The 14,681-nt window shown below is 38.2% G+C and overlaps 1 protein-coding gene across 2 annotated transcripts in view; it reads right to left on the bottom strand.

Annotated features, from left to right (window-relative positions):
- UBR1 (ubiquitin protein ligase E3 component n-recognin 1) overlaps nucleotides 1-14,681 on the bottom strand; it is a 135,479-nt gene extending 120,798 nt beyond the window's left edge. For both annotated transcript variants that reach the window (XR_009264190.1, XM_058737962.1), the window contains exon 1: nucleotides 14,548-14,681. Coding sequence is in view for 1 of the 2 variants with exons in the window: in XM_058737962.1 (XP_058593945.1) it covers nucleotides 14,548-14,628 (81 nt within the window). In the remaining variant the exon portion in view is untranslated. The remainder of the gene's footprint in view (nucleotides 1-14,547) is intronic.

Here is a 14,681-nt window from a genome sequence, read left to right as displayed (position 1 = left end):
GACTGTTTTCTGAATTTCTCTTTCTGCTGCTTCATTATTGATGTATAGAAATGCAACAGATTTCTGTACATTGATCTTGGATCCTGCGACTTCACTCAATTTGCTTATCAGTTATAGCACTTTTTTGGTGGAATCTTCCAGGTTTTCTATATAGAGTACCGTGTCATCTGCAAAGAGTAAAAATTTTACCTCTTCCTTACCAATTTGGATACCTTTTATTTCTTTTTGTTGTCTGATTGGTGTGGCTAGCACTTCCAATACCATGTTGAATAAAAGTGGTGACAGTGGACATCCTTGTCTTGTTCCTGACCTTAGGGGAAAAGCTCTCAGTTTTTCCCCACTTAAGGTAATGATAGCTGAGGGTTTTTCCTTACATGGCCTTTATTATGTTGAGATATGTTCCCTCTAAACCTACTCTGTGGAGGGTTTTTATGAATGTATGTTATATGCTGTCAAATGGCTTTTTCTGTGCCAATTGCAATGATCGTATAGTTCTTATCTTTTCTCTTATTGATGTGCTGTATCACACTGATAAGATTTGTGAATATTTGACCACTTTTGCAAATCAGGAATAAATCCCACTTAATTGTCGTGAATGATTTTTTTAATGTAACATAATTCTCCAAAGAAGACATACAAATGGCCATCAGAAATATCAAAAGATGCTCAACATCGGGGCATGTGGGTGGCTCAGTCAGTTGAGTGTCCAACTTTGGCTTAGGTCATGATCTCACAGTTCGTGGGTTCAAGGCCCGCAATGGGCTCTGTGCTGACAGCTCAGAGCCTGGAACCTGCTTCATATTCTGTGTCTCCCTCTCTCTCTGTTCTTCCCCCACTCGTGCTCTGTCTCTCTCTGCTTCTCAAAAATAAACACTAAAAAAAAAAAAAAAAGATGCTCAACATCATTCATCATCGGGGAAGTGCAAATCAAAACTACAATGAGTTATCATCTCACACCTGTCAGAATGACTAAAATCAACAACATAGAAACAACAGGTGTTGGCAAAGATGAGGAGAAAAAGGAACCTTTCACACTGTTGGTAGGAATGCAAATGGTGCAGCCACTGTGGAAAACAGTATGCAGGTTCTTAAAAAAGCTAAAAATAGATCTACCTTATGATCCAGCAATCATACTACAGGGTATTTATACAAAGAACACAAGAACGTGAAGTTAAAGGGATACATATACCCATGTTTATAGCAGGATTATTTACAGTAGCCAAGATATGGAAGCAGCCCAAGTGTCCATCGATTGATGAATGGGTAAAGAAAATGTGATGTATATATATACACAAGAGTATTATTCAGCCATAAAAAAGAATGAAATCTCGCCATTTGCAATGACATGGATGGAGCTAGCCAGTATAATGCTAAGCGAACTAAGTCAAAGACAAATACCATATAGTTTCCCTCATATGTGGGATTTAAGAAACAAACAAGCAAAAGAAAAAAGATGAGAGAGACAAAGAGACAAACCAAGAAACAAACTCTTAACTATAGAGAACGAACTAATGGTTACCAGAGGGGAGAGGAGTTAAGGGGATGGGTAAAATAGGTGATGGGGATTAAGGAGTGCACTTGTCGGGTGCCTGGGTGCCTCAGTAGGTTAAGCGGCCAACTTCGGCTCAGGTCATGATCTCACATTTCATGAGTGCAAGCCCTACATAGCGCTGTGTGCTGACAACTCAAAGCCTGGAGCCTGCTTCAGATCCTGTATCTCCCTCTTTCTCTGCTCCTCCCCTGCTCACACTCTTTCTCTGTCTCTCTCAAAAATAAACATTAAAAAAAAAAAAAAAAGGAGTGCACTTGTCACGATGATCAGAGGGTGATGTATGGAAGTGTTGAATCACGATATTACACACCTGAAACTAACATAATGCTGTATGTTAATGGTAATTAAAATAAAAACTTTAAAAAAATTTATGTAAAATACATTATGTTAAAATTAGGTATTATCGTAGGAATTGAAGTAGCCCATCCTCTCTGAAGGGTAATTTTGAGATAATTATTAATTTTTTTTATTTAAAAAAATGTTTAGGGGCGCCTGGGTAGCTCAGTCAGTTAAGCATCTGACTCCGGCTCAGGTCATGATCTCACGGTTTGTGAGTTCGAGCCCCGTGTCGGGCTCTGTGCTGACAGCTAGGAGCCTGGAGCCTGCTTTGGATTCTGTGTCTCTGTCTCTCTCTGCCCCTCCCCCACTTGTGCTCTATCAAAAATAAATTAAATGTAATAAAAAAAGAAAAAAATGTTTAATGTTTTTATTTTATTTAGAGAATAAGAGAGAGAGAGAGACAGAGAGAGAGAGAGAGCGAGCACGTGAGCAGGGGAGGGGCAGAGAGAGAGGTAGAGAGAGAATCCCAAGCAGGGTCTGCATATCAGAATAGAGCCCAACAGGGGGCTCAAACTCACAAACCATGAGATCATGACCTGAGCCAAAATCAAGAGTCAGATGCTTAACAAATAAGCCACCCAGGCACCCCTAAAAAATTTAAATTTAAAAATCCTTTGCCCCAGAATTCCCACTTTTAGAAATTTATTCCTTGGGTAAACTCAAATGTGCAAAAAAGAACAAAAATATAAGAAATACAAGTATTTTATTTGCAGCATTATTTATAATAGTAAAAGGCAAGAAACAACCTAAATGTCTCCCAATACAAGTTGAATAGATCATGATATATAAATTCAAATGCAGCCAGTATAAAAAGCAGGAGGGCACAGATCTGTATTTCCTGATATGGAACATTCTTCAAGTTACACTGTTAAATAAAAAACAAAAGATATGTAACTGTGAGTATATGCTACCACTTATAAAGGGAGATGGGGAAAAAAACAGAGGAGACATAGTTATGTATGCTTATATTTACACAGAAAATCTCTGAAAGGATTCAAAATAAATTACAGTAGGAAGAGCTCTGAAAAGGATTTATTTTTCTCTAGACAGCCTATTTTACTATTTTATTTTTTTACTATTTTATTTTTTCAATCTACACATTTTACGTGTGGAAAGTTATTCATAAAAACAGTAAACTAAAAACTTTAATGTCCATCAATAGGGAAATAGCTTAAGAAATTGTGCAATCTATCATTTAGCCATATTGCCCAACTGTGCAAAGATATATATACCAGGGTGTTCCTATAATGTCACTTGTACCTGAAAAAATGAGGTCCACCTAAATGTCTATTTTGTACATCATATACAAACATATACTTTCCTAAACACAGATAAAGATCTGGAAGGAGAAACACCAAACTGTTAACAGTGGTTACATGGAGAGAAGGAACTGGGGAGACAATCCAGGGATTTTCACATTTTACTCAAAACAATGTTATACTGTTTGACCTTTTTTTTACACAAGTGTCAATACTTTTGCAATTAAGAGAAAAAAAAAAACTAAAAACTCTGTAAGATATAATACACCCATTTAAGGTGATGCCAAATAGTTTCAAAATATCTTCCTGAAGACAATAACTACAAAGAAAAAATACAATAACTTTAGAGAAACCTTGCAGATACCAATTTGACCAAGTGATTAAGATAAATATCTCTAGTAACAAGAATATTGATACCAAGAATCCCTTAATGTGATACACTGAGAAGCTTATGGTACCACTTTTGTATTATTTTGCCAAAAATGCATAGCCTCAGGGCGCCTGGGTGGCTCAGCTGGTTAAGCATCCGACTTCGGCTCAGATCATGATCTCACAGTTCATGAGTTTGAGCCCCATGTCATGCTCTGTGCTGACAGCTCAGGGCCTAGAGCCTGCTTCAGATTCTCTGTCTCCCTCTCTCTCTGCCCCTACCCAGCTTACACTCTGTCTCTCTCTCTCAAAAATAAATAAACATTAAAAAAAAATTTTTTTTAATTGCACAGCCTCATTCTAATCATGAGAAAACATCAAATCCAAATTGAGGAACATTCTACAAACTAACTTCAATATTCTTAAAAAATGTCAAGGTCATGAAAAACAAGGCAAGATGCGGTGCCTGGGTTGGGTAAGCAGCTGAGTCTTGATCAGGCTCTGCGCTCACAGTAAGAAGCCTGCTTTGGTTCCTGTCTCCCTCTCTCTGCCCCTCCCCTACATGTGCGCAACGACCACACGCACGCGCTCTCTCCTTCTCCTGCTCTCTCTCTAAAACAAACAAATGTTTAAAAAAAAATTTTTTTTAAAGAAATATAAGTCAAGACCAAGACGCTGTTACAAACCTGAAAAGACTTTGGAGAAATTGAGACATAGTTACAGGCTGGAAGAGATCAAGGAGAAATAATAACTAAATGCAATGTGGGATCCTGGATAGGACCCTGGAACAGAAAAACAATGTTAGTGGGAAAAATAGTGTAATTCAAATAAAGTCTATAGTTTAGTTAGTGTCATTAGTTTCCTGTCCCTGATACATACTGTGGTTATGGAAGATGCCTAACATTAGGGAATGCATGAGTGAAGGATATAAAAGAACTGTGCTGTTTTTGCAAGTTTTCTGTAAGTCTAAAATGAGTTCAAAAGAAAAAGAACCAATACTGAAGATGTTTATTTATTAATACAGAAAGGCATTAATAATGTACAGTTTAGTAGAGCAAATTACAAAGCAGTATATATAAAACCTTATTTTGGTTAAATATATCTATTTATATGAGGGAAAAAATCAGGAGGAATACACACCAAAATGTTAAGAGCAGTGGGTAGTGAGATTTTAATGTATTTTCATGGAATCTGTATGTTTGCTTACAGTATATGAACAATATTCTTAGTGATATTTTCCATATTTGGGGGATTTTTTTCAATTATAAAATTAAAAATATTTTACTAAAACCTTAAAAAAATAAAAAAACTACACCTTCCATTCCAGTATTCTAACTCCAACTTTTCTAGGGTACTCAACAGACCAACATCTTGTTTTCTCCAGAAATGTAGCAACAATTGTAACTGTGAAATAGAGAGTATCTAATGTTCTACGGTATACCTAAGGTTATTTTCTCCAAACAGTACACATGAAAAACAAAACAAAAAATCCTGAATATTTACTCCTATATACCAAACAAAAAACTTTTCTGTGTTACTTACATAATGGAAGTCACAGAATTAGTTCTTTTCAAGTTTTTGAAGAATTCTTAGAAGAACATGAGAAATTTGACAGTCACCAAAACCAAAGGGATCTTCTGGTTCAGGTCTCTCATTTTATATATGAAAAAACTGAATCACAGGGAGAATTAACTGGCTTTTCCAAGATCATATAGCCAATTAGTATCAGAGCCAGGAACAGATCTTAGGCATCCTAACTCCTTCAGTGCTCATTCTACTCAACCAAATAGAAGTACACAGTTCTTTTAAATTTACCCTCCAGACTAACAATTTCACTTTAGTAGTAAAACAAAACAAGTAACATAGTTTCACCTTTTTATTTTTTTTTCTTCCAAATGAAGTCTCTTCCCTAAAAACTGCCTATTGCATATCTTAGTCATTGGATGTTTTAGTACGAAGAACTAGTATTTTATGATGTTATCTTTATATTGTTTGCTGATTTGGGCAGAATGTCTGGGTGTTGATGCCTTAAATGTCCTCTCCAGTGATCTTACCACTAGCTGTCCACCGTTCCACCCCCATGGAGTGTTATTCCTTAAGGTCCATCTAGCTTAAGGCCCTCCTCTGTGAACGTTTCACTGATCAGCCTAAGAAAATTATTCTCCCCTGTAACTCCAATACAGCACTTACTGAAGGAGGTACTCATTCAGTACCTATACCTCTGGCAAATAATATTAGTTATCATTGTATGTGTACACTTAGCCTCTTCACCAAAACTATAAATTCCCTGATGGGAGAACCATTGCCTTACAAATCCCTGTATCCCCACAGACCTACACAAGTGCTTAATAAAAGTTCTCAGTCATTGCTGAATGTTATGGACTTCTTGCTAGAGAGAACAAAGCAAATGATGACATTAAGCCTTCTAAAACTATAGAATTCTTAAATGAGCTAAAGTATAATTTTACTTTTTCATGAAGACTTTTTCCTAGATTATTGTCACATCTATGGAAAATCTTTTTTGACTAAGATTGTCTTTTTTTCCAGATTAGAAAAACTACACAGGATGTATTTTACTAGGTGACATGTTCAGGGATTACTGGTGGCTGGAGTAGGCCTGATTTTCCTATTTATTTGTTTGGTTGTTTTTAGTGTTTTTACCCATTTGACATAAGAATAAAATTAAGAATTTTTAATTTCAAGGTCCAGAAGGAAAAAAAATTTTTTTCAACATTTGCAGTTAAGGGAAGGCTTTCCTAACTTGACTCTTTGCTAAAAACAAGTTCTCACAATATTTAAATTCCCAAACATTCCAAACATTTTCCTCATCCCCACAGAGATTAAAGATATGTTCTCAATTCTGACCCAGGGACTTGGATGCCTGCTTGGAAACATCATTCTGGAAAAGAAACTAACTTGTAATAGGTTACTTTTGTTCAAACCACAGCTTACCCTTCCTTAGACAACTGTTTGGTATCTACCAGGCTTTAAAGGCCCTGTAACTTTTTTTCTAATTCTTCTGTTTTAAAGGAGTAACAAAATCTGGAGGCTCTAGAACTGTTCATGGTAAGTACTGGATTAGTGTAATTGGAATATCTCCAGGCACCAAGAAATCTTTTGGTTACACTAAGTTTTCTTGTAATACTATTTGACAGATTCATAAAGCTTAAGAACAAATAAACAATAACAAAAACCCTAGTTCAACTGCTTACTCCATGAGGAAATTCTACAACACATCTGATAATCAGTTCCCTAAACCTGTCTGAACACTTCCTCTCGGCCAATGTCTATTCTTACAGTTCATAATCAACCCAAAATCTACCTTCCTATAACTTTTACCCTATGCAGTCTGAAATAATCCAATACAATTTTGGGCTCTTTCAACCAACAGCCGTTCAAATAAATGAAGAAAATAACTATTAAGTCTCTCATCAGTCTCTTCACTCTGGGGCTACACTAGAACATAGAAATTAAAGAAATCTGTCCATCCCTAGAAATGACATTTGGCCATCCTTAATGACATGGTATTCAGACCACTCTCCATGTTGATTACTTTTATGGAATGTGACCAACATGCCTCCATACAGAGAAGTGGAACTGTTTCTTACCTTCCTTATCCATGGCGCTAAATAGCTCTAAAAGATCACATTCTTTTTTTGGTAGCCATATCTCATTATGACTTACTGAGTTTGCAGACAACCAAAACCTTTAGACTGATCACATATAAGAGACCTGGTCCTATACATAAATACCGAGTCCTAGGTATAAGGTTGTATTTTCACCACAATTAACTTCCATTTTGTCAGTTTTGATGCAATATTCAGCCTGATTTCTTTCTGTGTGTGTTCTATGATGTATTTCTTATCCCTGCCAGCTTTGTGTTGTGTGTAAATATGATAAGTAAGTATACTATGTCTTCATGGCCACTGATAAAATAAGCCAGGGTCAAATACAAAGTCATGTGACAAAAAGGCCCCTCTTTTTTCTTTTCTGTTAAGATAATATACAAGCACCCTGTCAGAATTTAGTTTTTGAAGGCATCCAGTCCCTCCTAAGCCATTCTCTCCCTTTTTATTCTCTGATCACAGGTTCATGCTCCAATTTTCTAAGCTCCCCTTGAAGTCTTTGGATGAATGAAATCTGCTTTCCTAAACTGTGGAATACACATTATCTTTCTACTCTATTGAATATATATCTGCAAATAAACTAAAATTCTTTCTTAGATGACAAGGTAGAGTATGTGTGTACATAAAAGTAAATGGGGCACCCGAGTGGCTCAATTGGTTAAACACTGACTCTTGATTTTGGCTGAGGTCATGATTTCACGAGCCCTGCATCAGGCTCCATGCACAGAAGCCTGACTGGGATTCTCTCTCCTCCTCTCTGCCACTCCCTGCTCATGCTTTCCCTCTCTCTCAAAATAAATAAACTTAAATAGTGAAATTCTCAAGGCAGAAACTTAAAAAAAGGAAGAAAATATGTTAAAAATAAATAAATGGATAAATTCATAGATTTTTCCTTGTGTTCTCAAGTCATTCTGGCTTACTCATAAATACCAAAAGTTCAAAGGCATTTTAAAAGGTAGTCCATAAAGACACAGCAAGTGGTTAAGCCCCACTCCTCCAAACAAGTCAAATAGACTTTGTTCTGAAGAATGGCATTAAATAAACTATTAGAAGGAGAATTATTACATTCAAGTGATTAACAGCAGACCCCATTCTCAACAGGGCCTGTATCATTCCCAGACAGCAAGGAGGCACTTAAGGAAGCACAATAACTCTTCCAGAGTCATTCAGTAACATTTATTTAGTACAGCATATTTCCATAAGCACTTAACTTATTATAGGGTACAACTTAACATTTAAAAAAATGCTGCACCAGAGGCACCTAGGTGGCTCAGTTCATTAAGTGTCTGGCTCTTGATTTCGGCTAAGGTCATGATCTCACAGTTTGTGAGATGGAGCCCCACAATGGGCTCTGCACTGACAGCATGAAGTCAGCTTGGGATTCTCTCTTCCTCTCTCTCAACCCCTCACGCCCCTCAAAAGTATATACATACACTTAAAAAAAAAAAAGTATACAAATGCTTTAAAAAAAAAAAAGAACTCATCAAATAACAATTGTTTCTTCAACAGGAGGCATGTTAATTCAGAATACCTTAAAAGAACACATAGGACTTCATAGTAAATTACCCAGGACTAAAGAGGTCTTAATATTTTGTCTTAAGTCATCTGAGGCAATGAGTTAAAAGCCTAAATAAAACTTTCATAGAGCACAGTGTATAATTAACACCTGTAGAAAATGGGTAAAATGATGGCAAGGGAAATCTGAAATAATCCCACATGAAGAGAGGATGGGCAGGACACTGCATTGCTTCATCATGCATTACTGATTATACACGTATCTACCCAGTCCCTCTCTGCAGTATTGAGGACAAAACCCTCTTTATTTTGCAGGATGATGTCTGTTATTAAACATAAGCAGTCAATCATCAGCACCAGCTTATCCACACTAAATCACTAGTCTTCTCTAGACTATTACAGGTAGTGGGACTGTATCGATCACTCTGACCTGCAGTTTTAGGCCTCAGCTTCATGTCTGAGTTCACAGAGTCTGATACCGAAAATCAATTTTCTTAACTGCCTGCAATAAGAATTAGGAGATGGTGATAAAAAAAACAACAGGCACTATGCCCTGCTATGATCTGGTGACAAAGCCCTTCAGTCAGAATTCCAGAGACCTTGGTTTTCATCCTAGTTTTCTCCTAAATGTGTCTTAACTACAGAAAGCTATGCTGTGGCCTAAAATGATATAGATATTCCAATTTCTAAGGAATATCGCCACCACTGAAAAGAACATATAACTTCTTATTCCTTCGTCTACTATCTCAGTATTTTATTTATTTTTTAAAGACTTTTCTTTTTTTTATTTTTTAGTATTCATTTATTTATTTTGGGAAAGTGAGAGTGCAGGGGAGGGGAAGGGCAGAGAGAGGGAGAGAGAATCCCAAGCAGGCTCCATGCTCAGTACAGAGCCTGACTCAGGGCTCAGTCTCACAACTGCAAGATCACCACCTGAGCCGAAACTAAGAGTCGCTTAACCAACTGAGCCACCCAGGCACCCCAAGGTTCCTATTTTCATAAGTAATCTACCATCCAATCTGGGGCTCAAACTCACAATCCTGAGATCAAGAGTCACATGCTCTTCAGACTGAGCCAGCCAGGCACCCCATCTCAGTATTTTAAAGTCAACTATCAAAAAAAAAAAAAAATTGTTATTAAAGATTCAGCACACATTTGAGATTGTGGATAATTTTTTCCTTGATTTTCATACTGATTATTACACAAACATAACAATATTAGATGTAAAAAACAAAAAAAAAACAAAAAAAAACTAAAATCCCCCCATTTGGGGACAATATAATTTTGGGAGTAATGGAAATGTTCTATATCCCAATTTAGTAATAGTTACACATGTGTGTACATTTGTTAAGCCTCATCAACCTAAATGCTTACAATGGAATCACTTTATTGTACATAAAGGATATCTCAATGTTAATTTAAAAAATTCCCCTTTCAAAAAAAAATTAAAATGAAATAAAAATTTCCCTTTCAATTTTAAACTTTTAGCCTCATTATCTCTTAACCTCCTCAACTCTTATTATCTCTACCTCTGCTCCACCTCAGTTAATGTCTTCTCATTCACTCATTCATTCATGCATGCATCAACAAAAATTTTGAAGCAATGTGTTAGTACTGGAGATACAGATGTGAACAAGAAACAGTTCATGCTCTCAAGGAGTTTATGGTCTAGAGGGAAACACAGACACTGAACAGGCAATGCTGAGGATAGGCTGAGACATGCTGCATGCAACAGAAGTATGAAAAGTGTGCCCTAGGAACACACAGAGGTTCAGCTAACCTGGCTCTACCATCACAAAACCTGATGTACCTCCATGTTCTCAAACTCCAAAACCCCTTACTGAGCACAATGTTCAGTTCTTCCACTTACGTCAACATCATAACTTTTAATACCTCAAATACCACCAATTCCCCCAGAATTCCTACTTTGGCATTTCTTACACCCTCTTCTCCCTGCCACATTCAGCCTAAACTTTAACATTAGCTACCACCCCAATATGCCCCTTCATTTTTCTCCCCATCCTCCATCCACAACCTCCCTCCCCAATCACTACCGATCTTGTTAAAACAAATCACTGATGCTGATCCTCAGTTATTCATTAAGAATATGTAGACGTCTGCTATTTCGAGCACATACTGGGATATATCAGTGAACAAGTCAGACATAATCCTTGCCTTCATGGAGCTTACATTCAGATAGGAGTGATATTCAAATAAGTAAATAAAGACAACATACTAATTGCAAATCATAGGAAGTTCAGTAAGGAAATAAACAGGGTGGTTTGAGAGACAAGGGTAAGAGGAACCTATCTTTTAGACTTGGTAAGTATCAAGAAGAAACAGAGGAAAACACTCCAGGAAAAAAGAACAGTAAGCAACAAAAGCAAAGCACAGGCCCCAAAGCAAGATAGATCTTGTGCTTGATTTAGAAACTAAAAGGCCAGGGTGGCTAATAGTGAATGAGGAGAAATAACAGGAAATGAGGGGAAGATGTAGGGGCCAGATCACACATGGTCCTGAAAAACTTGTAATGAGTTCACATTTTATTCCAAATAAAATGGGAAGCCATTGAAGGATTTAGACAGAATACTGACATGATTTGATTTAGTACTAAAAAGATTACTCTGGCTGATCTGTGCAGAATAGACTGGAAGAGGGCAGAAATGGAAGCAAAGAGATCAGTTAAGAGGCCACTGCAGTTGCCTAGGCAACAGATGGTGATAGGACTAGAGAGGTGGAGTGGAGACAGAGAGAGTTGTTTGTGTTCAAGAGCTATTATGGAAGTGTCATGAGACAGGGAGAACAAAATTCTTGATTGGCCTCCGTCTTTTCCCCTCCCCAAACCTGGTCCTTTCTCTCAGAATATGACACAGCAACAGCCATGAATGCTTAAACCAAAAACTGAGGATCCAGACATCATTTGTTTCTTCCCTTTTATCCTCAGGCCTAATATCCATAAGTAAATCTTTTTGCTTCTACCATACTTCCAAAGTCTCTCTCAAATCTATCTACTTCTCTTTATCTTCAGCGATATCTCTCTCTAGTACATGCCACCATCAGCTAAGGCTTGGGTTACAGCAGTAGCTTCATAATTGCTCCCCCTGTCTGAAACACTTATCAGACATCCAAGTGGATATATCAAGTAGGCAGTTAGTTGGATTTGTGATTCTGGAGCTCAGAAGTGAGATGACCTAGAGATATAAATTTGGGAACTGAACACATACCGATGGTATTTAAAGCCACAGAACTGGACAAAATCACATAGGCTGAGTGTGTAGACAGGGAAAAGAAAAGAGGGTAGTACCATGCTAGAAGACATCTGAGATGGACTTAAGAAAGAAAATCCAGTCAAAGAAGACAGAAGGCAGAAGTTCTGTCAGACCATCCCACCAACTCTCTGAATTCCCAGTTTTTCACAGTCCTTATCTTCTGAACCCAATAAACGACCCTCTCCTAGAAACTATACCCTATGACACCACGCTACTCTCACCTCCTACCTGCTTGGTTGTTTCCTTTTTACATCTTTCTCTGGTTCTTCCTCCATCTTCTATCCCTGAAATTCAATCATTCCTGTCCCCAGTCCTTCTCCCTCCTTTCCCTCTCCCCCTCCATGTCTGTCTCTGTGTATATGCACAAGTACACACAGACACACACACACACACACACTTTCCTCTTCAAAGATCTCCATTTCCCACAATCTCAACTGTCAACTCTATACTGACAATCTCCACATGTCTAGCTAAGTCTTACTCAAAGTGTGACTGGCCCACAGACCAGGATTTCAGAATCAGGAGGGTATGCTGTGAAAATTCCCCACCCCAGACCTAAAAAATCAATTCCTTTAATGATTCTTAAGCAATGGCTTTTATAAATGCCCCATAATTCATACCTATTATTTCACCTTAATTGCATGTTAGGTGATATTAGGAATTTGAGAGCCTCCATGCTTTTGATAGCAATAGGACAGAGAAATGATCTGGAGTTTAAGAAGAAAGTTTTGGGGTTTTTTGTTGTTGTTGTTTGTTGTTGTTGCTGTTTTTAAAGAAAACAAAGTATAACCAAGGACAAGACTAATGGAATTGGTAAGATTTCTAAAACCTCATAATTGTCCCATACTTACTATTTTTGTTTTTCTTGCCTCCCAATGGTAGTTTATAATACAAAATGATTCAAATGTTAAAGAATTTCTGGGCTTCTTCCACTTAACAGCAAAGAAATAGTAAACTGGAAGACCAGTATCTCACTCTACTGTCAGAATAAATGAAGACGGTAGCTTTAAAAAGAAAAGGAAAGGAAAAAGTATCTGGTCTTCATCCAGATATGATGACCCTCTTAGATCACCCTGTCTTGTATTAAAATTCTTTGAACACTTGCCTGATCTGTGTCACTAAACTGTGAGTTCCCTCAGGCTATTACACTTGTCTTGGCATCTACCTACTGCTTTGCAAAACCCAAAGTCTTGCCCCCAGGAAATCTAGTATTTCTTCAAGTACAGAATTTGCAAAATAACTCTAGCTTGATTCCTGTACTAATCTCCAATTACAAATAAGTGGAGTCTGGATTGAGGAGGTTTTACTATACCACTGGAAGAATTAGTATATCAAAGCATTGGCAAAACATTTGGCAATACAAAATTACAGTAACACTTCCGTCCACAGTTTCTGTACTCCTTCTAAGAGGTAAAAAAGCACAAGCTACCATTAAGACCAGATGTTTCAGCTGCTTCTCAATTTTTCCTACCTTCTCATTTCTTATCATCTCAAAGAGATGCTTCCTCCTTCAACACCAGCAGTGAAGTGAGGTTGAACTGCTATTTGAGGTGGAGGATGGTTGCAAGCACTGCTCTAGTTGGTCGCCAAACTCTTATTCCAACTCCCTCCCTACCTGGTTTCTATCTCCCAGCCATTCGCTCCAGTCCTTCCGGTGGATTCTTATTTCTGGAGCTCACTTAATTCTCTCAAACAACAATGCTTAAGTGTCTGCATGATTAAAATAGTCCAAAAAATGCTTTTATTAAAACTACAAACCAAAGAACTTTTAAAGAGGTATATATCCTACACTTTTCTATGTGCAGCAATAAAGACAAAGTGATAAAACTCTTAACATCATGCAGCAATCAAAATTTGGTTATTCCCTGTCTAGCTCCCCACTAGATGTGCAGGGACATCCAGAATATTCCCTAATAGTTACCTATCTCCTATCCTCCTCATCTGCTTTCTCCCTGTAGGCAGACTGCTAACTCAAATTTGCTCAGAGACAGTGAGGGCAAAATACAAGGGCAAAATATGGATTGCGAAATTAATTAATGGTGTGCTCTGTATTGAAAAGTCTGGAAGTTTCTTCTTCACCTTTAGAAAGAACAGATGACGGGTTCCTCCACTGAGGGTTAGGCCTGGGGTTCTCAAGATACTAGAATGAGGGACCACAGTTCCTACACCCCGTATCTTGACATGAGTTGACAGCATTCCCTGCCATTACCAGGCCCCACCCAGCCAGCTGTGAAACATAACATTAGGTGCAGCGTCCTGCATTTCTGTCATCAAGAGAAGGTGGCACTGCGTCCATCGGCAAATGGCTTTTCCTCCAATCCCGTCTTAGCCCCCATACCAGAGCATCTAATAGCATCACCAGTTATTTCTACTTCAGGATAGAGACATGCTTGAACTCGTCACGGCTAATAAATGACAAAGTCATAATACTCCGTAGACTTGGCCGGCAGGAATGTGGGTAATGACTAACTTTTATTCCATGGCTTCCTTCCAGATCAATCCATACGACCCCCCCTCCCCAGAGCCGCCATAAGGGGCGAAGCCCGACATCCTCCTGAGCGCGGTATGGAGGGACTGGGGGGGGGGGGGACAAAAGGAACTTGCCTACAAGGACTTACAGATGCCAGGAGCTGAGGGGTCTGGGGCAACTCCGTGCTGACTTCCATCCTCTCCGCACCCCCAGCCTCCTCGTCCGCCATCTTGAGGGAAACTGACACCCGCAGTTCCAGACCCCCGGCCGAAGACGAGCGGA

The sequence above is a fragment of the Neofelis nebulosa genome, chromosome 7 (assembly GCF_028018385.1).
Source record: "Neofelis nebulosa isolate mNeoNeb1 chromosome 7, mNeoNeb1.pri, whole genome shotgun sequence".
Classification (NCBI taxonomy): Eukaryota; Metazoa; Chordata; class Mammalia; order Carnivora; family Felidae; genus Neofelis; species Neofelis nebulosa.
Note: the sequence above shows the minus strand (reverse complement) of the source record. Positions and strands in the feature narration are given on the sequence as shown.